We start from the raw sequence: 26,976 nt of genomic DNA on the forward strand, positions 1-26,976 counted from the left end.
GCTATTGCTTCTATAATCTTCCATGTTCGTCCTATATATTTCATAACAATACGTTTTGATCTGTTTAGATTTAACAATATTCTTTTTTTAAATCATTGAAAATGAGCCGATTAATATGATTTTTATCGGTTTTTAAATGCTTTGACATGATTCCCTTCATCCCTATCAACAGTTCAAACAAATATATCAATTAATCTTTATTTTGACTCCCAGAATCACGTTCAATGGTTCCTTTTTTTCTGGGCGGGGTTGGGGGGGGGGGGGGGTGGGGGGGGGGGGGTCGGGGGGATGAGGTGAAGTGCAGGTTGGTAAGGGTAAGTCTGTCAGCTTACGAATATTAGCTAAGGTATAATTTGAATAATGCATTGTGAACTGTATATTTCACTTATTTTTTATGAATTTTTCGCAGCAAAATTTGACCAATGGACGGATTATTTCATTATGTTTGAGCACTTTTGAAAAACCACAAAAACTTTATATACTAGTTTTTTCAATAGAGGTTTTTTGGGAACTTATGTTTTTGCACTAATAATGCGAGGGAATTACTAATACACATTTATAATCATTAGTATATTCAATAAAACTTTTTTCTTTAAAACTTGCTTATCTGGAATAAAACCACCAATTCATAGCCACATTGGTTTCTATGTTAAATCCTGCAATTTCAAGTATTAATGGCGACTTTGTCTTAAGTTCAAATTAAGTGACAGTCATTGCATGTCAACATTATACCTTATCCTGACTTGTGCTGAAATATTCAACATACCTTTAATTGCATATTAGAGCGCACTGGTTCCCGGAAATTTGGTAGTACAAAAACAGATACTTCCGATCTGAACAACAGGGCAAATGTGCCCTCCTATTATAATTTCATGTATCTTTTTTATTATTCGAAATAAACTTTCAACAAGGGTCCTACAGTGATTCCGAGTTCTTAAGCTTTCATTTGATACCAAATTTATCCAAATATTTTACTTATTGACAAAGTTTAAGCTATGCGAAGGTAATAATTTGTTTAAAGTATGTACTACTTTTTATATGTTTTTTTCTGACCGGGCCCGAATTAGTGGTTCAATACCATCTAAAAATAGTTTAGTTGGGATGAGGGCTTTGCGTTACTTTATATAAAAATCAGAAGATGTGGTATTGCGTTAAGGCTGTGTTGTATTTAAATCTTTAATTGGATTGTATTGAAGTATATAAGAATGTTGTTCAATGATGATGATTTTTATTTTTATTGCTTTATATGTATACATATCAATGTATCCTATGAAAAAAATCGAAACAAATAATTTGTTGATTTTACTGTTCGTATAATTCTGTGAAATACTTTAAGTCTTTCTTTTTTACAGATCATTATATTTACATTTTTAACTATGTAGACTATTTCAGGTTAAAATGTACTGTAAAATTATTATTGTTCAGATTATTTTTCGAAAGACAATGTGATCATTGATTGGTAGTCCGCCATTACTAATTTAAGTGACAAAAATGAATCGTCGGTGTTCGTTTCTTGATCCATGTTATCTATAGTATAATATATCTTATAAAATCCTACTATATAAACATGGATTGTTTCATTACTATAGTGCCATGATACCGATACAACTTATGTTCGTTGTCTCGACTAGTGTTTTTTTACCAAGATTCTTACACGTATTGTTTTAACGGGTAACAAAGTGACATTATTTACTTAATTTCGTAAATTTAGTCGACGAGTTTAACAAAGTTAACCATATATGTCCTTTCCGATTGGCGAAGGAACAGTAAAGGAGTAATTTTACATATCTTTGTAAGATTATTAATAAATTTTTGACAAGAATGTGTCCATAGTACACGGATATCCCACTCGCACTATAGTTTTCTATGTTCAGTGGACCGTGAAATTGGGATCAAAAAACTAATTTGGCATTAAAATTGGAAAGATCATATCATAAGGAACAAGTGTACTAAGTTTCAAGTTGATTGGATTTCAACTTCATCAAAAACTACCATGACCAAACACTTTAACCTGAAGCGGGACAGATAGACGAACGGACGAACGGAAGAACGAACATACGCATAGACCGAAAAACATGAAGGTGGGGCAAACAAATCAAATTATTAAAAGAATAACTTTCTAAACAATTTTATTTTCATTGAAATGATTGAATGTAATTAAGATTAGTAGATATCAGCAAAATCACTGTAAAATCATAAAGCCAGATTGTTCTTTAAAACCTGTACTGGTATATTGTTGCCAGATTAATTTCTGATTTGTTAATGGACATGATTTAAGGAACAAATTTGCAATGTTTCAGACGAATTGTATGGAGTACTTACGCATAAAATAGTCGACGTAAGAAAGTGTTGAAAACCCCTGCAATCATAAGATTTTATAGTTGCCATTAAGTTATCTATCAACATGTTCAAAGAACGAGTTATAGCTTGATATATTGTGTATACAACTTTAAATTTGTGAAAACATTTTGAGTGACGTCTAAATGTTTTTTTGGTTATAAGCATCGATTGGTATCTGTATCTAGTTGACTTAAACGCCTCATCGCCTATTATTCATAATACATTAAACAGTTAAAATTTGTGTTTCTATTTTGAAACAACGGAAATTTCTGAAACAATAAAATATCATTTTAGGAAAGGTCATTAGAGTTTTGAGAAATGAACATTTTGATGGCAATCAGAAAAAAACAAATGTTTATCTTTCCTTGCAATATTTATTCCCTTAAATTTCAGAACAAAATATTCAAACTTAAGTCAAGACAAACATGATGGTTTCAACTGTCCGATTGTCAACATCCAATTTCTCATCAGAAACATACCCACTGTCCCATCGTATGGCGTTGGCATATCTCAATTGATATTACATTTGTACGCTCGTGCATGTTCACACCATACGGTCTGCACCAGCAAGAGTGTGCCACTTACACAAAAGCTGCTATATACCAGAATATCGTCTAATCCGTAATTCTGTGATCTATTCCCGATCACTAGTATGACTTTTTGACTGTGTGTGTGTTCTCTTGTCATGTGATTGATCTATGCATATTAGGAGACGCTTACCATGTCGACTCAGTCGGTCTCGCTCCTTAAGGATAACATGCGATTCTTTCAGTTTTTGTTTGTTACTTTGCTGTGTCTTCTAAATCGATTTATGAGATTTGAACAATGGTTAATAAACTCATCATAGATACCAGAATTGAAATTTTGTATTTGTGCCAGACGCACGATTCGTCTACAAAAGACTCATCAGTGACGCTCGAATCAAAAAAAGTTAAAAAGGCCAAATAAAGTACGAAGTTGAAGAGCATTGAGGACCAAATAATCCTAAATGTTTTGCTAAATACAGCTAAGGTAATCTATTCCTTAGATAGAAAAGCCTCAGTATAACCATTGTTTCCTTTTTGTTGCATGAACATTTCTAGTTAAATTTAGTTAAATAGTTTGAGAATCACACTTTCACTCTTCTTTTCTGGTTTGTGCGTCCGTCAGTTTGTCTGTTCGTTCATTCATGTATTCGTCCGTTTGTCGGTTCGTCCGTAAATCCGTCCGTCCTGTTTTAGGTTTAAGATTTTGGTTAAGGTAGTTTACCGTGAAGTTTTGATGACATCAACATGGAACGTAGTATGCATGGTCATAATGATTCAACACTGTTTGCTAAATCACGATATTCACTTACTAAATGGAAATGAGATAGCGCGAACGGACATGGTGTCCTAAGGACTCATTGTATGTTTAAGTAACTCTTTTAATTTCAAATTGTATACTTTATAATATTGATCTATAAAAGAATTGGTTTGGTATCATTTCTTAATGCATATATACTTTTATTTTTCTTATTTATCCTTATAAGTATTGAATATATATTAAATGTATGCTTGTTTGTGTAAAATCATATCAATGTTTGAATATAGTAGTTTTTACTAAATATGAATGTAAAATTTCAATAAATGTATAGATCTCGTTTCACACTTTTTTCAAATGTTATGTTATAGATTATGCATATTTAAGGTTTTTCTTGTAGTAGAACACCCCGAGGTGTGTTCTACGACAAGAAAAACCTTAAAATATGCATTATCTGACTTATATACCGTCAAAAAAATATTATTTTTTATAAAGATTTGCAAAATTTAGCATCCTATTTTACCGACCACACTAAAGTGGGATATTCCTTTCTTGTGCGTTCAGGTTTAATACGCCCTACGGCTCATTTAGAATGTGAAATAAAACTCACTAATTAGTCTAAATATAAACCTTAGAAATTATTATCCATACACAATCAAAATATTACTGTAACTACATGAAGTAATACACAAATGAATTGTTACCATCCGATAACGGTGTATGAAAAATACAAGACACTTTGTAAGTAATTTATTGTACCAACGTTAACTTTGTTTATGGAAAAGGGGGGGGGTTGCTATGTTGTTGGTTTTTTTTTCTATTTGTAATGACATTTCTATCGCGGAAAAGTGGTTATTTATTCAACAACTTTAATTGAATCGAATGATATATTCAGAAAGATTTTCTTTTGAATAGCAATACATTTTTTAAACAGATAATCAGGATATAATTATATACCCTCACCCCACCCGACCCTATTGTGAGGTACGTGAATGTTATTCAGTAGAATATAAGAATATTTTATTATTTGATCATTTGACAGAGTAAAAGGTATACATAAATTTTAAAAAGTTAAGAACTGACACGAAGGGAGCACGAAATCGTGATACATGTACATGTAACATGAAAACGAATATCAATACATTTAGGTCACAGTATGATTTCCTATTCAGTGTGTATCGTCCTGAACATGCATGAAATATTTGCCACTGAACGTTAAGCAACCAACAATCAATCAACCTATTCAGTGTGACTCAATAAGATTTTCAAAATCTTACACACGAATATGTTAAATCTGGCTTTAATTTAAAGTGTTATGAAAGTTTTACATTAAAATTCATCTCACATATATGATAATGTCTCTGTATTGTAGCGATAAATTAACAAAACTTCACGTTATTTTACACCTATAATAGATTAAACTTTAAAAAATAAAATCCCAAATCGGCAACAAAAAACTATCAGAAGAATATAATTTTGAAATGAATTATAGTTTGCAGTTTTATCAAGGAAAATAATGACCTCACACAGGTCATTATTTTATGTCTTGGAGAATATTTCATTGAAACATGGTATCGTCCGGGTTGATTCTTCGAAAGGATGACATATCGTTCTGAAAGAAAATAACTCCATGTAGGTATATAAATCGGAATATCACTTTTATTCTGCTACGTTACTGATCATTGGGACGCATCACTACATTGCGCACTGGACAAAACGTATCGCTACATTGCGCACTGGACAAAAAGCATCGCTACATTGCACACTGAACAAAACGTATCGCTACATTGCACACTGAACAAAACGCATCGCTACATTGCACACTGAACAAAACGCATCACTACATTGCACACTGAACAAAACGTATCAATCCATTGTTCATTAAACAAAACACATCACCATGCACATTGCACACTGAACGAAAACTAATGCATTGCAATGATTATTGTAGAAATCAGTTTAACCTTTCCTTGTCAAATTCATCTTAGATGAAATATTAGGAATTAAAGGACTTTCCTAGCATTTCATCTTGCAGGAATTTCCTTTGTTCAAATGGTTGTCTCCTATGGATAGATCGTGAACTATCGTAGACTTTGGAATCTTAGATATCTTCGAATGAAAATTAAATAAGGGAATGCTTCCTATAAGGCAATTAAAAACCTTAAGTCAATTGCCTGGTTGAGTTAGATATTTTGTCAGAGGAGATATGATATGATGAGTATCTAAGTATCAACTCAATATGTTTTTTTATTAAACATTATCATCTTTTTAAGTAATATATAGATGTCAGTTCAAACATTCTATTATCAGTATACAGAACTTTTAAATTTAGATTTCACACCAATTACAAAGCAAATAAATGAAGCGTGTATTAACGTGTATTACATGTATTACGAGTAGATAAAAGGGTTCAATCAAGACCAAGAGTCGACAAACGAAAACATATGTCTAAAGTTTGAAAAAAAACATAACGACAAAACAAAGTCCACGAGACACGATCAACAAGGAACTGGTGCGAAGGGTCGGCAGTTCCTTCTCAATCATCGGCATCTGTCATGTGGTCAATTTCATGTTACAATCGGATGATAGTTGTAAACTAGTTTAAAAGAACGGAATTTTGGCAACGACAAAAGAAATATATCCTAGGTCATCTGTAACACAGATGTTACCTAACAGTCAAACAAAATATGTTGGGCGCATCTAAAACTCTCGAAGAGATCAGTTAAATTAGCGATTAATAACATCATATTTATACAATGAAATTTCATAGTAGATTGTACCTTTAGTACATTTACCCATCATTGCTGTATACGATAATTTCATGCGTATTTTTTATCATGTGTAATTGAGTCAGATCATAATCGTCACTTTCTTCTGTTCAATAACCTTACAATAACAAAACAATGAAAAATACAGACCCCCCCCCCCCCTCTCCAAAAAAAAAATCAAGCACAAAAACATTAGAGGCAATAGCAGTTTATTAATGTTCAATAATAAATCCAATAAATCCATTTCGATTACAGAAATCAGGGAAAAAGAAAAAAACAACTAAGTGAATTGCATGAACTTCAAAAGGAACAACACTGGTTGCTTTGAAAAGCATAAGGGTAAGAGTCTCGTGCTATCCATGCATCACTCGTGAACTATGCGTAGAGTATGTTTTATAACAGTTACTTGACGTACAGTGGCAAATATTTCATGCATATTCATGAAGAAAACACTTTTACAATTATTTCAATAGGTAGATATTACAGGGTAGGGCGGTCGAAATGAAGGGCGAGAAGTTTGGACTGCATCTGGAAAATGAGTATACGGAGCCCACAACGAGTTAGTGCAAAGGCTCTTTTACATGCAGTGAATCTAGCACTCGTCTATCACGTGACATCGCATTTAACGGTTCAATTTAGACATGACTTGGCTGCCTATTTATACATCCAAACGTGCGCTTCTTTATCGAGGATTTTACATTCGGACGTAGAAGTCTAAATTTTACCACATTATCATTCCCCAGTCAACCCTCTAAGGGTGTAAATGAAAGATGTGTATGTCCGTCTAACATGGATCATCTGATCATAATGTCATTTGCATTGCTTATTGGTCAGTCAACTTTAAGATCTGTCTACCTGATTCTATAAGCAATAGTTCGATTACATTTGTTGTATTTCTATCTAGCAGAATTCCCCTTGCATCATTTCTATGGACCATTGACGATGTTAAGTTAATGTTATACCTGTAGTAAGACTTTGTTATATGGAAAGACTTCTAACATAAAATTTAATCATGACAGTAAAGCCGGCAAAACATTACATTTGTTAGTCTTGTATGTTTTTTTAATTTTGGTTCATTTATACGTTTCGTAGTTTAGTGTGACGTCCATTTTCGCTGAACTAGTATACATTTTTGTTTAGGGGCCAGCTGAAGCCCGCCTCCGGGATTTCCTTGCTGTTTTGAAGACTCATTGGTGGCCTTGGGCTGTTTTCTGCTGTTTGGTCGGGTTGTTTTCTCTTTGACACATTCCCCGTTTCCATTCTCAATTTTATTTCAGCATGTGTACTCTTGTTAAGCTTAATGTATGTAATAAGGTGTAGAGGTTCTCATAAATCACAATTGTCTGTAATGGAATCAAAGCTGAACATTTGCATGAAGCAAAGACTTATAAAACTATGCCACTACGTGAAGTAAATATTGTTTGAAAACTTAACGATAAACTGTTAGATAAATTTATTTTGAATATACAGTAACTCATATATCATATAAAACAGGTGCATGATTGTATAACAAGTGAATAATGCTAATATCATTGAAAAAGATCAGACATTTATGACATTACATCTCTGGCATGACAGAACATTTTCTATGCAAACAAATACTAAAAAAAAATCATCATGTGTTTATTGAGAAGCACTAGGACTCATGATAGGAGAGTAAGTAGACATGTCTTATTAAATCTAATGTTGTGCAGAAGTTTTATTGGATAAAACATATAAATCATTGTTCAGTACATGTATACGTATAAAACATCATCTATGAAACCTTAATTAGTTTAGTTGACATTGTATTGTAGTTTCAGAGGAGACGAATTTAAAAATCTTACGACGACGGACACCGAGTGATTACAATATCTCACATAGTTCTTTCAGCCTGTTGAGCTAAAAAGGAAACATTTCATTAACAAACTTTACAATGTTTATGCAAAATCATAACAGAAATGACAGAATAATGGTTAAATATTGGAAAATATATCTTAAAAACTTAGATAATAGAAATATATCATACAAAATTTTCCATGGATGGCTCTTGTGTGAAAAGGTTTAAAAAAGTCAATGTTTTTGGTCTTTTTGAGATAATTCCTCGTGTATATACTGATAAATCTTACTTCATTTCTTAGGTAAAGTTTGGTGTACAAATTATTAATGAAGTCAATCTGTTTTACTGCCCATTGCACTCAATAATTAACTTTGGTACACCTAATCATACCATCTTTTGCTGGGCAACAACTGATAGAATTTGTATGAAGACTTAACCATTGCCCTCTGATATTATTGAGTATTTTTACGTACATGCTAACAGTGGAAGTGAAATCAAAACTAGGGTCTTGTCAAGATAAAAAGCAGCAATAGAACACACATAATGATTATTTATGATAGTTCTTAACAACATTATCTTATGTGCATCAACACTGTATCTTTCTTTATCAATATTAATTTAAACAGGTGATATCTTCTAAAAAGATTATGCCATTGAGAAACATAATGCACTGACTGATAAGTTAGATGTCATATAAAATCCTAGGGAAAGTTTGGTCCTCAATGCTCTTCAACTTCGTACTAAATTTAACCTTCTGAATTTATTGATTCGCGCATCATTGATGAGTCTTTTGTAAAAGACACGCGCGTCTGATGTGCAACATTTAGGCCTAATACCTTGGAAAAGTTTTAGTTAAAGTGCAATAACTAAATAGTTAATAAAATTTTACCAAATCTTCTATCAACATTCAAGAGGTGAGTCTTCAAAAAAAATAATTGAATCTCATTGAAACAGAGAATAATATCAACTTAACGTAGTCAATGACAAATGTAAATATCATAAAAAAAACCACCACAATATATACGAATAAATGACAACAACTATATAAACAATATATATAGAGAGAGAGAGAGAGAGAGAGAGAGAGAGAGAGAGATACATGTATAAGATAACAATGGACGGACATTTTTTTTTTTGCTTATCACATCTTAAAAACTCTGTACATAAATATTGTACCTGAATACACCTGAATAAAAATCATATCTAATATTGTAAACCAATTTATTTTCAAGGATACTTAATTTTCATAACTTACTCTTCCTAGTCTACATCACGATTCCAATTTCTTTGATGTATGTATATAATGAAAAACCCGAATGAGTAGGGCCAATAAGGCCCTTATTTGGCCCAAATATAAGTGCAAATTAAAAAGTTATCATAAGTATTTTTAATTTTGTCCTAACTTAACTACAAAGTACAAGGTATTCAGAAAATAAAAAAACAAATTTCACATTTGACGAGTTAGGCAAAACACCATGACGAAATTAGTATAATTTGTAAACTTTCTTAATTGTCCTTGTTTTTTTTCATCAAACTTTAAGTATATTTTAGATTGACAAAGTATGTGCGAACACAAGACACATTGTTATATTCGGTGAGATTATGTCGATAGTTACAATACATTCTCATAAATTATTTTGTTGTTTCTTGGCTGCGCACCATGTTTCCACAATGGCAAAAATGATGAAAAACTGTATAAATTCTGTATTTTTCATGAAAACGGTACATATTATGACGTAACTGTGACATCATCAGATGAAAAATCTTGTGTTTTTCATTTATATTTCTTGACTTTATGTATTTCCGAAACTAATTAGCAAATTGGAAATATATGTCTAACATTTTATTTTTGGCGCCAAAACCGGGCCTTAATGCCCCTATTCCTTTAAAATATTCGCGATGATTTATATTCGAGTTATTTTACAACTCTTTTAGATTTTATCAGTTTTATCAGTTTTAAAATGGGATGTACAGGAATGATAGTCCTTGCCTTTAAATTATTTCAAAGTTCACAAAATAAATCTACACAAGTTACATTACTTAGGTGTATGCACATACACACAAAAGATTTCAAACAATAGACAGATAAATGGACGGATAAATAAGCACTTTTATTTATTAATTTGTTAATTTTAAAATATGACCATTGCACATTCCATATTTCAGTAAGCAAAGGCAACCACAATTAAGTGACGTTCATGGAATAATGAATTGCCCAACTTTTACTGCTGAATGCCCACCAATCGACACAGCTTTAACTGTTACATGGACTTTTAACCCTGTGGTAGCTGACACAGAGGCTGGTATACCAAATGTAATGCTAGTATTACTAGTTTCTTGCCACTGTATTATGTTTACACCTGCTTGAGCAGAGCCAGAAGACACTTCATAGAACAGATCACCATCAGCACTAAAGATGGTGTCCCAGGATACAACCACTGTGTTATCAATCCAACTGAGTGCAAGGTTCTTTGAATCTGAAAATAGAATTTTCAGTCAAGACTTAACTGACAAAGATCAAAAACAGTACAACCAAAACTTGTGAAATTTTTTAAAAAAAAAAATCCTCCCTATTTACTATGAAAATAATTCAAGGTTTATAATATTCTTTTTTAAATGTACGTTGAAACTACATTGTAAAATGACATTTTACCAAACAGCAAAGCAGTTATCAATGTTAGAAATGTAAGTGATTAAAAAAATCCAATAGAAAAGAGGTAAATAAACTGATGTATGGTGTAATGGCGTATGATATAAGTTTGAAGTTAGCACCACTAAATGGTTGTAGCTCAAGTAGTTATATTTGTTTGCTTTTAAATTTTTGGTTTTCAGTATACCTGTAGAAGATCAATCCAGAAAAATACCTTGGACACACCAAGTTAATAAAGTGTAATTTTCATTTATAAGTCTAAAATTCTGTCTGTATACTAGCGACATGTTGCAATCAATAGCGTACAGTACACCAACAGTACACCAGCAGTTCTTAAATGAACAAAATGGATGTTTGGTGAATTCTTTTAAAGACATGAATTACGTCAGTTAGATTTGTATACATGGAATGACAACATCATATATGTGATGATGATCTCAACATGTCAACCCAGCTATTATGGTAAAAAAAATACAATGTATTAACAGTTTTACTTACTATCAACTGTGGGTACTGATGTATCTACTGTAGAATTCGCCTTCACTTTGCTGCTGACTTTAAACAGTTTATTGACTGCTTGAACAGAGAAGTCATATGATCCTTCTGTTAATGTCGTCTCTGTAAAATGGGCATACAGCACATCTTGTACATCAGCAAAGAACATCAACTCTGACAAGCCATCCTTGCTGTAAAATACCTAAAATGGAAACCTATCTATGTATCACCATTGCTTTTAAATAGTTCTTATGCAGATTTTAAAAAATAAAGAATTTTTATCGATAGGTTGCGAGCTAAATTCTATTACACTGCATACAAAAAAATACTCAAATCAAGCAGTTTAAGCCTCAGTTCTACTTTACCTAACAATAACACAGACATAACCTCAACTATCTATCACATTACACACGTTTAGATTGAAAAGTTGTAGGTAAGATAAAGATAGGTAGAGTCCGATACAGCTTACGGATTCACTGAAATTGGAGTCACTTATGAACTAGAGTGCACACACTGAAATGTCACACCTGTCTTACTAAATATGATTGAATGATTTTATGAGCGTCTGATTTTTGTCGTGTGGAGCAGGATCTGCTTACCCTTTCGAACACCGGTGATCATCTCCGGTTTTGGTTCGGTTCGTGTTGCTCAGTCCTTTGTTTTCTATTTTTGTTTTATGTACTCAGTTGTTTGTTTTTTCGTCATTTTTCGTTTTTTGCAATATCATTGTGAGTTTATTTTTGACTTATTAGTTTTAATATCCCTTTGGTACCTTACGCCTCTATTTTAGATGTACAGATATCAATCACATACACTAAACATTATCAATGATTCATAAAAATAATTCACAGTCAGATGAACCCTGTCAGACAAACATGTAAACCTTACATAAATTCTATCAACCAAATGCAGTTGAGAAATCAAGAAAACTTAACGTTGACAAATAAATATGAAATATGGGTATATTCATCTGAACATTGTCAAACTGTCAAGTTTACACTGCAATGATTCTTTTTACCAAATTTGTTTGTCCTATTACTTAGAATAACTGACAAAATTGTGTGATGAAAAAAAGCTGTCATTGATCGAACCTTGAGAATTAGATCAAGGACACAATTTGCCAGACATACACTTTATGCTTTATGGCATTTGTAGTAGATGTGGATAATCCATCTCTTATTTTTATATACAAAAATATTGTACCGTTGCTGCAGTACATCCGATTCCTATGTCTTGTATTTGCAATAATTGTTACACCTTATACCGTTGGTTGATGATGTTTGAATATGCAAGTTTTTATGGACTTCCTCTTTCTGAATTTACCTTTGAGTTCGGAATTTTTGTTATACTGTTATACAAACTTAGAGTAGGGGAAAATGCTCAAACGAATACCAACTTAAATACAATGTCAAACCAAAAAACGTAACCTTAAAATACATTCAAACATTAAAATCTGCACATATGAAATTACAAAAATATCAAGCTACAAAAGATTGAATTTGTCAGTAAGTGGCTTTGATTCTCCAACCCAACAACTGACAATTTCATATTATATTAAATGAGAAATATAATAGATTTTACTGAACTTTTATTTAACATATTCTTTGTAAATCACTTAATCTATAGTCTGGAATAAAAATACGATCTTCTTGTTTACCTTTCTCCTTATCCTAAGAAAGTAGTTAGAAATAAGAAACTGTACCGTGCTTCTGTAAAGTAAGATAGAAATGACAAGAGAAAATTTTAGAGGGGTAGGTTTGAATTTTCAACTGTTACCTTAAATCTTTCAACACCTATATCATCAGCAAATCCTGTCCACTTAAGTCTAATATTGTCTGTAACGCCTTGATTGTTGATTTGTGGAGTGTACTCTGTCGTGGATAGAGGCATGGTTTCTACTACCGCTGTAGCTATAGATGGAGGCTGGTTAGATATTTTTACTCCATCGGCGGACAGAGTAGAGATAAGTCCAGCATTATTTTCACAAGTCAGAGTGGTATAAATTGTTCTCCCTATCAGTACATTGTATGGAAATTCTTTGTATGCAGACAAAGTTGCGATCACTGTGTATGGTAATAACTCATTTCCACCAGGCTGGTAACCTACAAAAACAAGATATATAATAGAAAAACAAAGGCTATATGATCAGTTTTCTATATAATAGAAAAACATAAACACCGAATGACAAGTACAACTTACAATCATTCCAGACATTTAATACGTACAGAATCTGAGACACTAATCTAACCACAAAACAAAACATTGACCAATGAAACATGAAAATATCGTAAATCGTAAGCAATGAGATATTAGATTTACTAAATCAATCCAAATATATACTGCTCCCTTATGTCTTACATTTGACCAATTCTTAAGATATTAATTATTGGATCCACCATTCTCGAGATATCTACTGTTTTACTGGTGAACTAGGTATAAACCATATTTAAGATATAAAATACTGTATTAACCATATTCAAGATATCTACTCTTGATTAGTCTCACCTTTAACTGAGTATTAAGATATTAGATAGATATTGGATCCACTATTTCAGATATCTTCTTCTTCCTGATTTCTTACCGCTATTCAATTACTACGATATTCAATATTGGATTAAACAATTTTCATGATATCTACTGTTTTACCAATGTCTTACGTAAAAGCCATTCTAAAAATGAAAGTTATTAGAATCACCATATTCCAGATATCTACTGTATTACTAGTCTTATCCATAGGACCAATACATGATATTATATCATATCAATATCTTGATCCACCATTTCCCCCAGGTATATATATACCACTTTACAAATAGTCTATTCTCAGGACAGGATATCAGAGTAATGATTCTCAATATCCAAGGTAGCTAATATTTCAGTAAAGTCTTACCTACAGCCCATTTACAAAACAGGATACCAGATTCCGGATCTTCGAAGTCCCAGTTTGCTACTACTTCATTATATTCCCAAGCATCTTCGTCTCCGCCTGCAATTTTGAATTGGTCTCCATTTAGAATACGATTTTCTTAAATTCTGACTTTTAAATTTCTCTGTTGTATATTATTGTTTGTTTTTTCTTGGACATTGTTTGGTTTTTAGCAGTGGGTATTGGTTAATGGATTGGTTTTTTTACTGTCCAATATCTTATACTGTACTTAAATCTTTTAAATTCATTTCGTTTTATAAAAATGTTGAATCTAGTTTTTTTTTAAATACTCATATATGTTTCCCCTCATATCATTATCATACAATAGCTCCAGAAGAAGGTATAAACAACAAATGCTCAAGTAGAAGGTATAAAACAACAATAGCTCAAGTAGAAGGTATAAAACACAACATGAAGAAAATATTATCATTTTTTTCTTGTAATGAAATGAAAAGATTTGCTAAACTTGAATAATTCTTATCATACAAGATACACTGATATGATGGTAAATATTTGAAACACTTGTCCAAAATTGTATGAACATTAAAAAAATAAGTATGTTGAATAAAAACACTTTGGGAGAAATCCCGCCATTATCTGAAATACTCACCACAAAGATGTCATTCAAATAAATCAGCAGCTGATCCTTCATACAAAACAAAGTTAAGGTACTATTGCTATTGAGATACCTATTCAACAAAGATATATTTATTCATTTTTCTTCTTTTCTTATTTTTTCAAGAGTATAAAACATAAAATTTATGGTTTTGAGATAGTTTGTTTACCTAATCCATCATTGACAAATTTGATGTCAGGTGGTGTCAGGTCTACTAGTATTGGATCAGAGTAAGAAATTCCTCTCAGGTCTGCCCCATTCGTTGCTATAGCTGTGATATAAATATATGTGTTATGCACCAGTGTCACATTGTTGTTAAACCCAAAGTGCATCAATCCTACACTTTTGAATGGCTGTATTTGTGTTCCTCCAGTTGCATAACCTGAAACATGGGAACAATAGAAAGACAATGACCAATTACAAAAATTCTAAAAACGAGTAAGCATTACCGAAAAGTAGTTGAAAACAAATTTCCACAATAATATATGTGATACAATAAAAAAAAATTTAATGGATGATGTGATTCATATTAATTTTATGGATTGATTTTTAATTGGAATGGTAAAAGCACAGACAACTATAAAAGAGAATAAAGTGAGTATATGTACACAAAAACTGTCTAACCTTCAACTTTTCCTATATATAGATGATTCTTACCAAACCAATACATCAATTGTACAATGCACATTCCATATATATCAATGTGAAACGATCATAGCGTTAGCAATTGCAGTCATTTTGCATATTGATAACAAATATATGTCAATTGACAGAAACATTGCTAGCCTACCCAAAAAATAACAAAAATTCTATTAAAGTAAACCCGCTATCTGACTTCAAAGTGCTAACAATGGAACGTAAAGACAAAGCCCAATGAAAAACTTCTAAAGTAGACAATTTCAGTATCAATTATATTAATTACTAACCTATCGCCCAGCTGTAATCTATGACTGGAGATTCGAGATCAGTAAAACTCCATGACCCATGTATTGAACTCCATTCATGTAAATATACCACATGACCAATCACATGACCACCTGATGATGCTGTTGTTAAATTCACCTTCTGCACTGAAAGATTATCTATAAAAATCCCTGTAGTCATATCCATACTACCTATAGTGATATTAACCTGGTCATTTGTAGCTTTGAAATAAAAGGTGTGAGCATGCCAGGAAATTTCTGTCCTACTATTGCCCTCTCCATGTCCATCATGGCGATATGGTTTTGTATATATCAGAAAAATTTGTTTGTCATCACCAAGTTGTATGAATCCTTCTTTGTTTGCCCCTACAGAATCTGTTATGGGTAAATGACTTGAGAAAAAGGAAATCTTGTAAAAACATCCAGTCTTGATATCGACAAGTTTTTGCTTAACATTTCCTCTGATGAACAGAAAAGACTGTCCGTCTTTAGCTAAATTTACTTGAGAGGATATAACAGCCATGCATGTTGATAAATCAGGTATCCATGACATTGGGTGGTAAGTACTAGAGATCATGCAAATATCTGTTGTACTAACATTCGACCAAGATAATAGATCACTGCTTGTGTTTTCAAATGAAGGATTGTCAACAAGGTTATCATCAATATGAATGAATTTTTCTGAAACAGGAGGTGTTTTATCCACCATGGCACCATCTGATATGACAATCGATGACGTTCTTCCTACATTGTCAACAGCATACACCTTGTTGTATATTTTTGTACCTGTAATACAATTATTGATGTAAAATAATAATAATCTGAAATGAATCATATGCAAAGAAAATCATGAGTTTTAAACTACTTCAAAGAAATTTGAATGAAAATAAAAAGCATTGAAATACTGAAATGATTTTGTTACTGCATCATCTTACTCAACTTAAAGGTTAATCAATGCTTAACGGAATCTAATTGACATTAAGGTCAAATGAAAGAGAAATATGTTCTTTTCTTTTAAAATGTTTTCTTTCTAAGACCTTAGTTTGAAATAAGAACTTGCAATTACATTCATTATTATAAAAAGAAAGTTGATCTTGTCCATATGGGTCGAGGTTTTAAATATTTCTGATAGTCAGGGAGTGACAATGGTCTTTAACGTCAGATTTCGAACGGTATTTTGTCATAATAATTTGCATCCAACGAGCCTAAATATTTATTGTCATTTGACAAATCGCAGTTGCATAGTTACCGTAGCTGTCAAATGAAGTAAAACATTCATTGTTATCTTTAATTTTAAATTAAATCTATAGAGTATGAAACGAACATAGAGAAAACGGCAAAAATGTGTGAAACTTGTAACATTGAATAAGCATAAAATAGAGTTTTAGACCTAAAATTTATACAAATTCAACATATTTTCCCGCATTTTCGTATAATAGAATTTTTTGGATTCGGACTATGACGTCATACGAAATTCACCGCAAAAAAATTAAAAAACGGCCATGGTGGATGAGTTTGGAGTGTAGTTCGTTATGTGTAAGAAGTAGTAATTTGAAAGGATTAATATTTGAAAATGAAAGAATTGGTAAGAAAAAATATTTAATTGCTATTTTCATATTTCAAAATAAATTGATTTTCCAAATGTGCATAACAAGAGGTTTAAAATTATCTGCAAAATATGAATGATTCGATAGTCCAGGCTGAACACCTGAATTTTTTTAATGTCCAGCTATTATGTTACGATTTAAAGAAATGACGTTTTAACGCTATTTTCTGAATAGGGTCCACGACATAGTCGCTCATTATTTCCATTACACTGCTCTTAGCATATATTTATTTATATTTCCAGAATGTGCATATGCTGCACTTAATTGTTAAAAAAAAGAATTATGTTGAACGTTTATGTTTAAAGCTATGTGATAAACTAAGTGTCCAGTGTTTTTGTTACGCGTTTGTTTTCTGGGGAAAAATGCCGACGTCGTAAATGATTGAAGTAATTTGAAGACGTTACGTTTGTGGACTCAGCTTTATGCACGCCGTCTATATATTGTTATATTGTGATCGGTTGATTTATATGTTAGTGACCTACCATGGGAAATATCTGTTGATAGATTACGAGATACAGAAACATGAAGTCCAACATTAGTCCACTGTAAAATGTCGCATTCTGATTGATCATAATTTGTATGAACAGATGTTGTCACCCCCACACACCATCGGTATGACAGAATACCAGACTCTGTATCTATAAATCCATGCCAATGGGCTTCTACTATGTCTGAAGAGTTCTTATATTCTAAATCAATTACTCCTGTATTCACAAAAAACAAAATAAACAAATTTATTTTTAAAAGGCAATTTAAATTATATCTACATTGGATAGGTAAGGGTTTTTTCATGGTTATGTTAGTAAGGAACACAAAATGAAACATTTCCTGGGTCAATTATGCATCAAATATATGTAGGTTATTCAATATTAAAGTTGATTTCTATAGAATTACAGGTTACCACATATATAGAATACTGTAAATTCTGAAATGTTTGTGATGTTTTTATTATTGCGAAAATTGTGACACGAGAAAAATACGCAAAAATAAAAAAAATATATGTTTGGATGAATCATATCCTGAATCGTAACAATTAATCACAAATTTCTTTCCATTGTTCAGCAATCGTAATAAAAAAATCACTTTCTGACTATATAGTACTTAAAAAAAGTAATTTACCAATATACTTGTACAATTCAAGTAATAAAACAATTAATTCATATAAAAAATAATTGTTAAAATAAACTAGAGACTCTAAAGAGCCTGTGTCGCTCATCTAGGTCTATGTGCATAATCAACAATGAACTCTCGCCAACATTGTAGACAGGAAAAAAATTCATAACAAAAATTTCGTTTTTGTTGATCTTATATTGCTGATCATTGTTTAGTTTCTCTCTATCTTCTTAAGTTTTCGCTCAAAAAACAAAAAAGTGAGAAAAAAAATCTCATTTAAGGGCAATCACGCCTATGAAGAGTGACAGTTTACTAACTATATCGACAAAATTTGACTTGTTTGTTGATCTTACCTAGCTGATCATTTTTGGTATTTAAAGTTCCTATTTATGAATTAAATTGTGTATCATATAAGGCAAAACGCAAAACAAATGGTAAAAATCGTCATTAAAGGGCAATTACTGCAATAAGGAGTCATCAGAAAATTTCCTCCATTTGTGTAAAATGTAGATCTTCTCTTGCTGATCATTTTTGTTTATTTAACTTTCTATCTATCTATTACAATTTTAAAGATATAAGGCAAAAACGCAAAAAAGAAAATATGGTTAAAAATCGTCAAAAGGCAAAATCTTAAAATAGGAGTCGACTGACGAATTCGACCATGCATACTTATTCGTAGATATTGTCTTAATGATCATTTATGTTAGCTTAAAATTTCTCTTAGCTGTTATAGTTTTCAAGATAAAGGGCAAACATGAAAATAATTGTAAAATTTGTCATTTCAGGGAAATAACTCCAATAAAAAGTCGCCTGAAAGTTTTGAAGCCAAGAACAATTGATAGAGCTCGACATACTGAACATTTTTGGCATGTCAGATTTTCTTTATTAATATCGGTTTTCAAATTGACAGACAAAACTTGCATTTTACCCCTATGTTCTATTTTTAGCCATGTTGGCCATCTTGGTTTGCAGGCGAGGTAATCGGACACTCTTTTAAAACTAGATACCCTATTGATGATTGTGGCCAAGTGAAATTTGGTTCAGTAGGTTCAAAGGAGAAGATTTTTGTAAAAGTTAACAGACGACGATGACGACATAAGACGGCGGACGACGGACGCCAAGTGATGAAAAAAACAGTTCTTCTATAGTCTTCAGTTAAAAATATAACAAGACTTATCAACAACTCACAAAATCCACTATATAATGTTGTTTTTTTTTAAATCATGGATTTAATACTTCCCTCCCATCCAAAATAAATGCCTAAGAAACAGATATTTTAACGTAGAAAACGGGCTCATCACACTATAATTATGACTCATTTATCATCTATAAATATATCTAGAATTAGGTGATCTAGTGAATACTATATTACCCCAGCCATAATCATAAATAAAGGCAACAGTAGTATACCGCTGTTCGAAATTCATAAATCGATTGAGAAAAAAACAAATCCGGGTTACAAACTAAAACTGAAGGAAACACATCAAATATATAAGGGGAGAACAACGACACAACAGAAACTCAACACTAAAATGCAAAACACACAGAAACGAACTATAATATAACAATGGCCATTTTCCAGACTTGGTACAGGACATTTTAAGAAAAAATGGTGGGTTGAACCTGGTTTTGTGGCTATAGCCAAACATCCCGCTTTTATGGCAATGTTAAATATAACATTAAAATGACAAGATTACATGACAGGACTACAATACAAATAAATGAACATACAGGACAGAGACACACACAAAAAATAGTTATCAAAAGGTACCAGGCTTATAATTTAATACGCCAGACGCGAGTTTCGTAAGCCTTGAACGATAAAAGTCCACTCTGTCAAAATTGAACTTGTTTATTATAATTTATGACATTGTTGTTAGATTCATTACAATTTTGTCAGTTGCTTTCACCAAACAAACAAAAAATGCAAATTGCCTCAAAAGAAAATAATGGAACATTACTCTTGATCAGTAAAATCAGTCAAAATCAAACGTGGGAAATTGTTTTAAAATCGAAAAAGATTGTGTGAAGTGGTACTCTAGTTATTATCTAAAAACCATCAAACCTCAATTTTTACTATAACTAAGAGTGAACGTAAATGGAAAAACATTAAAAAAAAGTATTTGACCTGTATGTTAGGGTCTATGAAACTGTGTTTAAACTTTATAAAATTTGATAAAACGGTACTATACATGTAATTATCATTCGGAAACCAAAAGTGTAATAGACAAATGGACAGAGGTTGGACATGTACATCAATATACATCCCTCTCTTTGAAGCAGGTCAATTAAAAGGCAAAATATTGTCATAAATCTTAATTATTTTCTTTACCCATGTGTTTATTCAAAGGTAAACAAGATTAAGATTACCAATTTTCAGGTTTGTTGCTGCCTTATAATCAGATTTATTAAAAGTCGTAGCAATTTTGTTTTAATGATACACATATTTATGAAGCATTTGTCATTATAAACAACTTACCATAAAATTCATGAAACAGAACAACAGTATGTAAAAAATAATATTTCTAAAATGTATAACCATGGTCTTACCTAATCCATCATATACAATCCCAGCTGATGGGTCTACATGATCTATAATGAATCCATCTGACGTAGATGTAGTGTGAACACCAGCATAGTTATAAGCTATGACATTAGAATAGTATTTTATTCCTGGCGATAAGTTAATTCTAGACATGTTGAAACCTTCAGCTGTTCCGTCTAAATCTGTGGGTATGGTCAGAATGTCATATCCTTTGTGAAAAGAGAGATTTATTATTAATTTCATAGAGAACTAGATATATATTTTTGGGAAACAATATTTCGATGTTTTTACAACATGTCAATTTCAATAAACATGATTGTATAATGGATAGATTTAAAAAAAAAACCTACACCAGATCAGTGTTAAAAAAATACAAAAATTCATTGGGTTATTTAAGGGTTATTAATTCAAAGAATAATTGCAAAGAAACGCCTAAATATCATTAAGTAGTGTTTCTATAAAATGGGGTGGAACCAATATACCGATATTTATACACCAGAGTGTACTGGTTACCGGTATTTTAAATACACCAAACCAGGTACTTTATATTCGAGAAACAGGCCTTTCGTTTGATACCTTAATTACTTAGATATGTTCTACATAGTTGTACATTTACACCTATGCGTAGGAACTATTTTGTTTTAAATATGTTCTTCTTTCTGGTATCTTCGTTTTTGACCGGACCTGATTTTGTGTTGTTACATCTAACAAAGTCTATCCGAATCATTTTGCAAAGAATTCCGTTCAAACCGATGCTAGAGCCCGTCTTAAACTTGCCGTGAGGTAAAAGATGGTTTTTCTATGTTTTTTTTTTTTTTTTGCTCTGTGTTGAAGGCCTTAGTGTGACTTTGAGATGAAGAACTGCAATAAGAGCGCTGTTCCTTTGTTTATTGTGTGTTTTTTGTTTTTGCAGTGTATTTACTGATTTTGTGTCATGAATGGATACCCTATAGTTGTAGTAAAGGAAATAGGTTAGATATGACTTGTATACCAATAAACTTAAAGTTGCTAACTTCAAACTCATTTGGTCTCTGTTGAGGAGTTGTAACATTGGCAATCAGACCACATCTTTTTATTTTTGTATTTTTTTTTTATAGAATTAGCCTGTAGTTTATAATTTTTCATTGTAATTCCTGTATACAAGATGTGCTGATCAAAGTCATTATGTACTTACCACCAGGAAATGAACTAATATATAGTTTGTATTCCTCAATTGTGTCTGCAGCATTCAGGAATTTGTTCTTCCACATAAATGTTATAGGTCGACCTATTCTCATATAGTCATCGTCCTTTACATAGGTATTCAAAACTTTTTCTATCACCTTTGAATTAAAAAGAAGACAGATTAAGTCATTCAAGGCATCAATTGTTAGCACTCATCAAAGTTCGTTATTTATATATTAACCAAAACAAATCTAATGACTTAGCAACAAGTGATATCAAAATTAATTGAAGTATACCAACTGTCTTTCGCCTATTTCTAATAATCAAGTAAAATTTAAAGAATATTGGTTGAAACAAAGCATCTTTTAACACTTCAGGAATGTTTGGCTTCTGTACCAACATTCTTTTATCCTTGAGATCCATGTTTAACTACTATTTGGCAAGGAAACAATTTAACTTGTTATAAAAACTGACACCAAATATGTGTATTTAAAACTAAATCCTAAAACACTATATTTCTAGATACTGTAAATTCTGAAACTATTCCGATTTTGATCATGGAAAATTCAAGATTAATTATAGCGATTTCAGAAGCTGAATACAGTTTTATGTCATTTTTGGGGCCCTTTATAGCTTGCTGTTCGGTGTGCGCGAAGGGTCCGTGTTGAAGGCCGTACTTTGACCTATAATTGTTTACTTTTTATACAATGTGACTTGGATGGAGAGTTGTCTCATACCACATCTTGTTATTTGTATAATAGGTAATCATGTCAAAAAAAGGGGTACAGCAGTCAACATTGAGTTATAATCTTTATCACGATAAAAACAAACAAATATATCAACAAAATTTCTTAAAAGTACTGTTTATATATCTTGCCAATTCAAATAAGATACATGCTTCAGGCTAGTATACAGGTAGTTTTTTCAAACTTACCTAATGTCAAATATGCCAAAGACTCAAACAGATGGGCTCCAACCAATATGTTTTATGATTGTTGTTTGCTCAATATCGAGTATCATTACTTATATTTAGTAATTTTTAAAAGATAAATGGTAATGACCCTAGACTCTATTCAAGATACTGAAGGGATTGTTTTCCATTTGTTTGATGTGTTTGAGCTTTTGATTTTGCCATTTGATAAAGGACTTTCCGTTTTGAATTTTCCTTAGCGTTCAGTTATTTTGTTACTTTACTTTTGACTGCATAAAAGAAAAAATGATAATCCTCCATTTCGAAAAATATGAAAATTAAAGTCTCCAAGTGCACGAAAATATCAGCTAAAACAGAGAAAACTATCCAAATCTGAATTAAATTGAGATGCACAACTTTTCTTATAAACATAATAAAACGTTTTAAGGCCTTGGGTAGGAAGCTTTAGCACACAAAATCGGCATCCTCGAAAAAAGTTGATGAAAAAGTTTCATCATCCGAGACATCTAGAAAAATATATCTTATTGGAATATGTACAAAAAATCTAGTGCATAAATCAATTATTATAAAATAGTTTGAGTATGTAACTATGGGACACAGATGATGCCCCCCGCTAGCATATAACGTTATAGATGAACATAAATAGAGAACTGTAAACGTGACGCTTCCCAAATTCTAACTTGATCTCAGTTTTGTAGTAATAGGCATTGTTTACAAGTTTCATAAGATTTGGTTGAGGCACACTAAAGTTTGAAAACGGAAACCAATTTCATGACGTACGTACGGAAGGACGGACAAGGATAAACCTTAATGTCTGTCTGCTACGGCGGGGGCATAAAAAATCTGAAAAAAGCTCTCGGTTGAAGACTGTAAAATGAGTTGTTTACATAATAAGAGAACCCTACATCAAGGATGTTACTGAAATCTTGTTGTTTCTTCAATAATGTTAAAAAGTGCAAAAGTATCTAAAATATTCACCATAACATATGCTTTTTTTAAACTTAGTAGAAACCCAGCCTATAAAAGTTCTTGGAATTAAAATAACAGTAGTTCGTCTAATCATTGGTGCCTGAATTATCACTTTAATACGTATGTCTTAAATACAATGTGGGCACTTTCATCTGATGAAAGAGCGGGAAAGGGTGCAGTACTCACAGCAGTTCCTCTGACTATTGCTAATGCAGGTGTCTGTGTCATCACCACAATACCATCCGTCTTAAATACAGCATAAGTGTCAGATGTGTACCATATCCGTACAAACACAGAATATTCAATTGTGTTTTCTAACAACTGTTGATCTGAAGATATTAGCATTAAAACGTTAATTAGACGGGTTAAGCAGTTGAGTAGTAAGCATATTTGTCAAACCATTGCAGTTTCGGTGATTATTCCCTTTTTATTGCTTATAATTTTTGTTTTTAACTATTTACAAAAGACTCAATATAACAGAAAGATCAATATCTACTTAAATTTATTGTGTGATTATTTCTTATGTTTTCGGTTTGCATTGTTTGCTTCAGTGACATTCTCACACAAATAGTTGCTGACAAAAATACACATTCTTCATAAAGTAATAGAAAGCAGGCATAACGTAGTTTTTCAAAATGTCTTCAGCTACCACTGGAAATATGTTACCCATAAAATGTTTGTGACAGTAAGGTGGAAAGAACAATTCACCTTAGTGTAGTGTAAGGTCACGAAAAACAAACACTTTTACATACTGCATAAATTATAAGTTATCTGAAAAAGACCTGTGAAGTGTGTTATACTCTGCTAGTATAAAGCAATCTCTAGTACACTTTCCAAGATGGCAAGAAATTGTCACAAAAAAGATGTGTAGAACATGCTAATATTTAATCAAATATTCATAAAATAAACTACATATAATGCCTACCAGGTCCAATAGTGAAGACAGCATCCATTAGCTGACCAGCATCCTGCCAAACCTTGTCCTCGACTGGGTTATAAATACCTATCGGCGTTGTATTATCTGTGTAACCCACACTCCATTCATACCTTTAGTGCAAAATAAAGCTAGCATTTAGATGTCTGATTAATGATTAAAATGAAGTGTGGAATAAATGAGGTAGCAATCTATACAACATATATTAACCATATTAGACAAAATCAAGGTCACTTTGGCAGTCTACAGTAATACGCTAAGTGTCCTCATCATATGAAAAGCTTTTAAGTGTCAAAAAGCTTTAATAATTTTACTGTTGAGTAACACTTAAATAGATTTCGAAACAATGTATAAAACTAGGAGATAGGGAATAATTGCCAATGAACAACTATCCACATGATTCTAAATGACACGGATTTAAGAAACTTTATGGCAATGTAGCTGGCAATTTATAACAAATTTCTTTACAGTTAGTTGACCTGACTTGAACTTGCAACAGTGGTTTGAAGGAAACTGTTCATTTATAAATCTAGATGGGTCTTATTACAGTGATTGATGGCTGTCTTACATTGAGTTTGACAAACTAACCATAGGGGTTTAGAGGGGAACTGTTGAGATATAATCCATGAAGCTCTCAGCACACTGTCTGATGCTGTTACATTGAGTAAGACTCTTACCATAAGGGTTTAGAGGGGAACTGTTGAGATATAATCCATGAAGCTCTCAGCACACTGTCTGATGCTGTTACAGCTTGGTCACCAGTGGTATAACCATTTGTGTCCTTTACTAACAATAACGTGTACTGTGTACCGGAAAATACACCTGAAAAAAATATGTTGTTCAAAAAATACAATGTCTTCTTTGTTCACAGAAAATACCTTACCGGTAGATAATGTGTACCTCAACTTTCTCTAATTAACATAAAAGATGAAGTCATATCTACATGACCCACAAAACACAATTCGTACTCTGTATCCTTCACACCTACACAATGTAGCAACCAATACAACTAAAATATCACCACCATTGTATGTGTCAATCACCATACCAGGTATGCAGTGTAACTTTCAATACATCAAAAAAATGTAACATATACTTTGTGTAAAACAATGAAAATACAACTTACCGGAAGACAAACCTATAAAAGAGGATGGAAATGAGGTATCTTTCACAGTAGCGTACAATAAAATAGTCAAGGAATACTTTCCCCTTGCTCCTCGAGGTGATATATATTCTGTTTTCTTAAATCATGACCCCCGCTTTTCAAAAATCATACCCCTGTTTCATGACAGTAGACAGTTAATATCTTATTCAAATTACAGTAATGCATGAAAGATTAGATATCTTTCTCATACAAAATATAACTTAAAAAACTTTTGACTAATGGTGGTAAATAATTTGTAGATCAATAAAAGGAGATGTATACATCACTTCGATAACAACCTTACAATACAAATCTTTTCGAGAAATTAAAGGTAAATATTGCGTGGTTTTTGCAATATAAACTTAAACTTATTAAACATAAATGTAATGACGCAACTGAACACACTACATTTCAGGCAGTTATGAATAAGGGCTGCTGTAATTTCGGTCATCTCTCTTTGCACTACTGTACCTTACTTTTCCCCCTTATGACTTATTTCCATTTTTGTCCCAAAACTTGCTTTCTATACCTCATGTGTTGCTGTAACATTTTGGGAAGGTTTATTGTTTCAAGTTAATTCTAAATAATAAACGCAACAGTCACACATTAAAGAACATACATATATTGTAACAAAAGGTTGAGGGTAAGAACAATTCAAACCATGAGGTCTCGGAAGATCTTATATCAATACAAGCATACACAATTTTAAAGGATTTTTTTAAACCACAATATCTTTAACAATAAAGAACGG

General features: G+C 31.9%; 1 protein-coding gene across 1 annotated transcript in view; it reads right to left on the reverse strand.

Moving 5' to 3' along the window:
- Positions 1-7,825: 7,825 nt before the first annotated feature.
- Positions 7,826-26,976, reverse strand: part of LOC127715813 (uncharacterized) — a 114,993-nt gene continuing 95,842 nt past the window's right edge. The window contains exons 43-54 of the mRNA XM_052221950.1: positions 25,759-25,903; positions 25,073-25,194; positions 24,334-24,476; positions 22,258-22,405; positions 21,089-21,292; positions 17,908-18,129; positions 15,822-16,604; positions 15,065-15,277; positions 14,244-14,339; positions 13,130-13,455; positions 11,357-11,555; positions 7,826-10,685 (exon numbers count right to left, since the gene is read on the reverse strand). Of these exons, the coding sequence (XP_052077910.1) occupies positions 10,405-10,685; positions 11,357-11,555; positions 13,130-13,455; positions 14,244-14,339; positions 15,065-15,277; positions 15,822-16,604; positions 17,908-18,129; positions 21,089-21,292; positions 22,258-22,405; positions 24,334-24,476; positions 25,073-25,194; positions 25,759-25,903 (2,882 nt within the window). The 3' untranslated portion in view covers positions 7,826-10,404. The remainder of the gene's footprint in view (positions 10,686-11,356; positions 11,556-13,129; positions 13,456-14,243; positions 14,340-15,064; positions 15,278-15,821; positions 16,605-17,907; positions 18,130-21,088; positions 21,293-22,257; positions 22,406-24,333; positions 24,477-25,072; positions 25,195-25,758; positions 25,904-26,976) is intronic.

Source organism: Mytilus californianus, unplaced genomic scaffold, assembly GCF_021869535.1.
Source record: "Mytilus californianus isolate M0D057914Y unplaced genomic scaffold, xbMytCali1.0.p SCAF_9, whole genome shotgun sequence".
Lineage (NCBI taxonomy): Eukaryota > Metazoa > Mollusca > Bivalvia > Mytilida > Mytilidae > Mytilus > Mytilus californianus.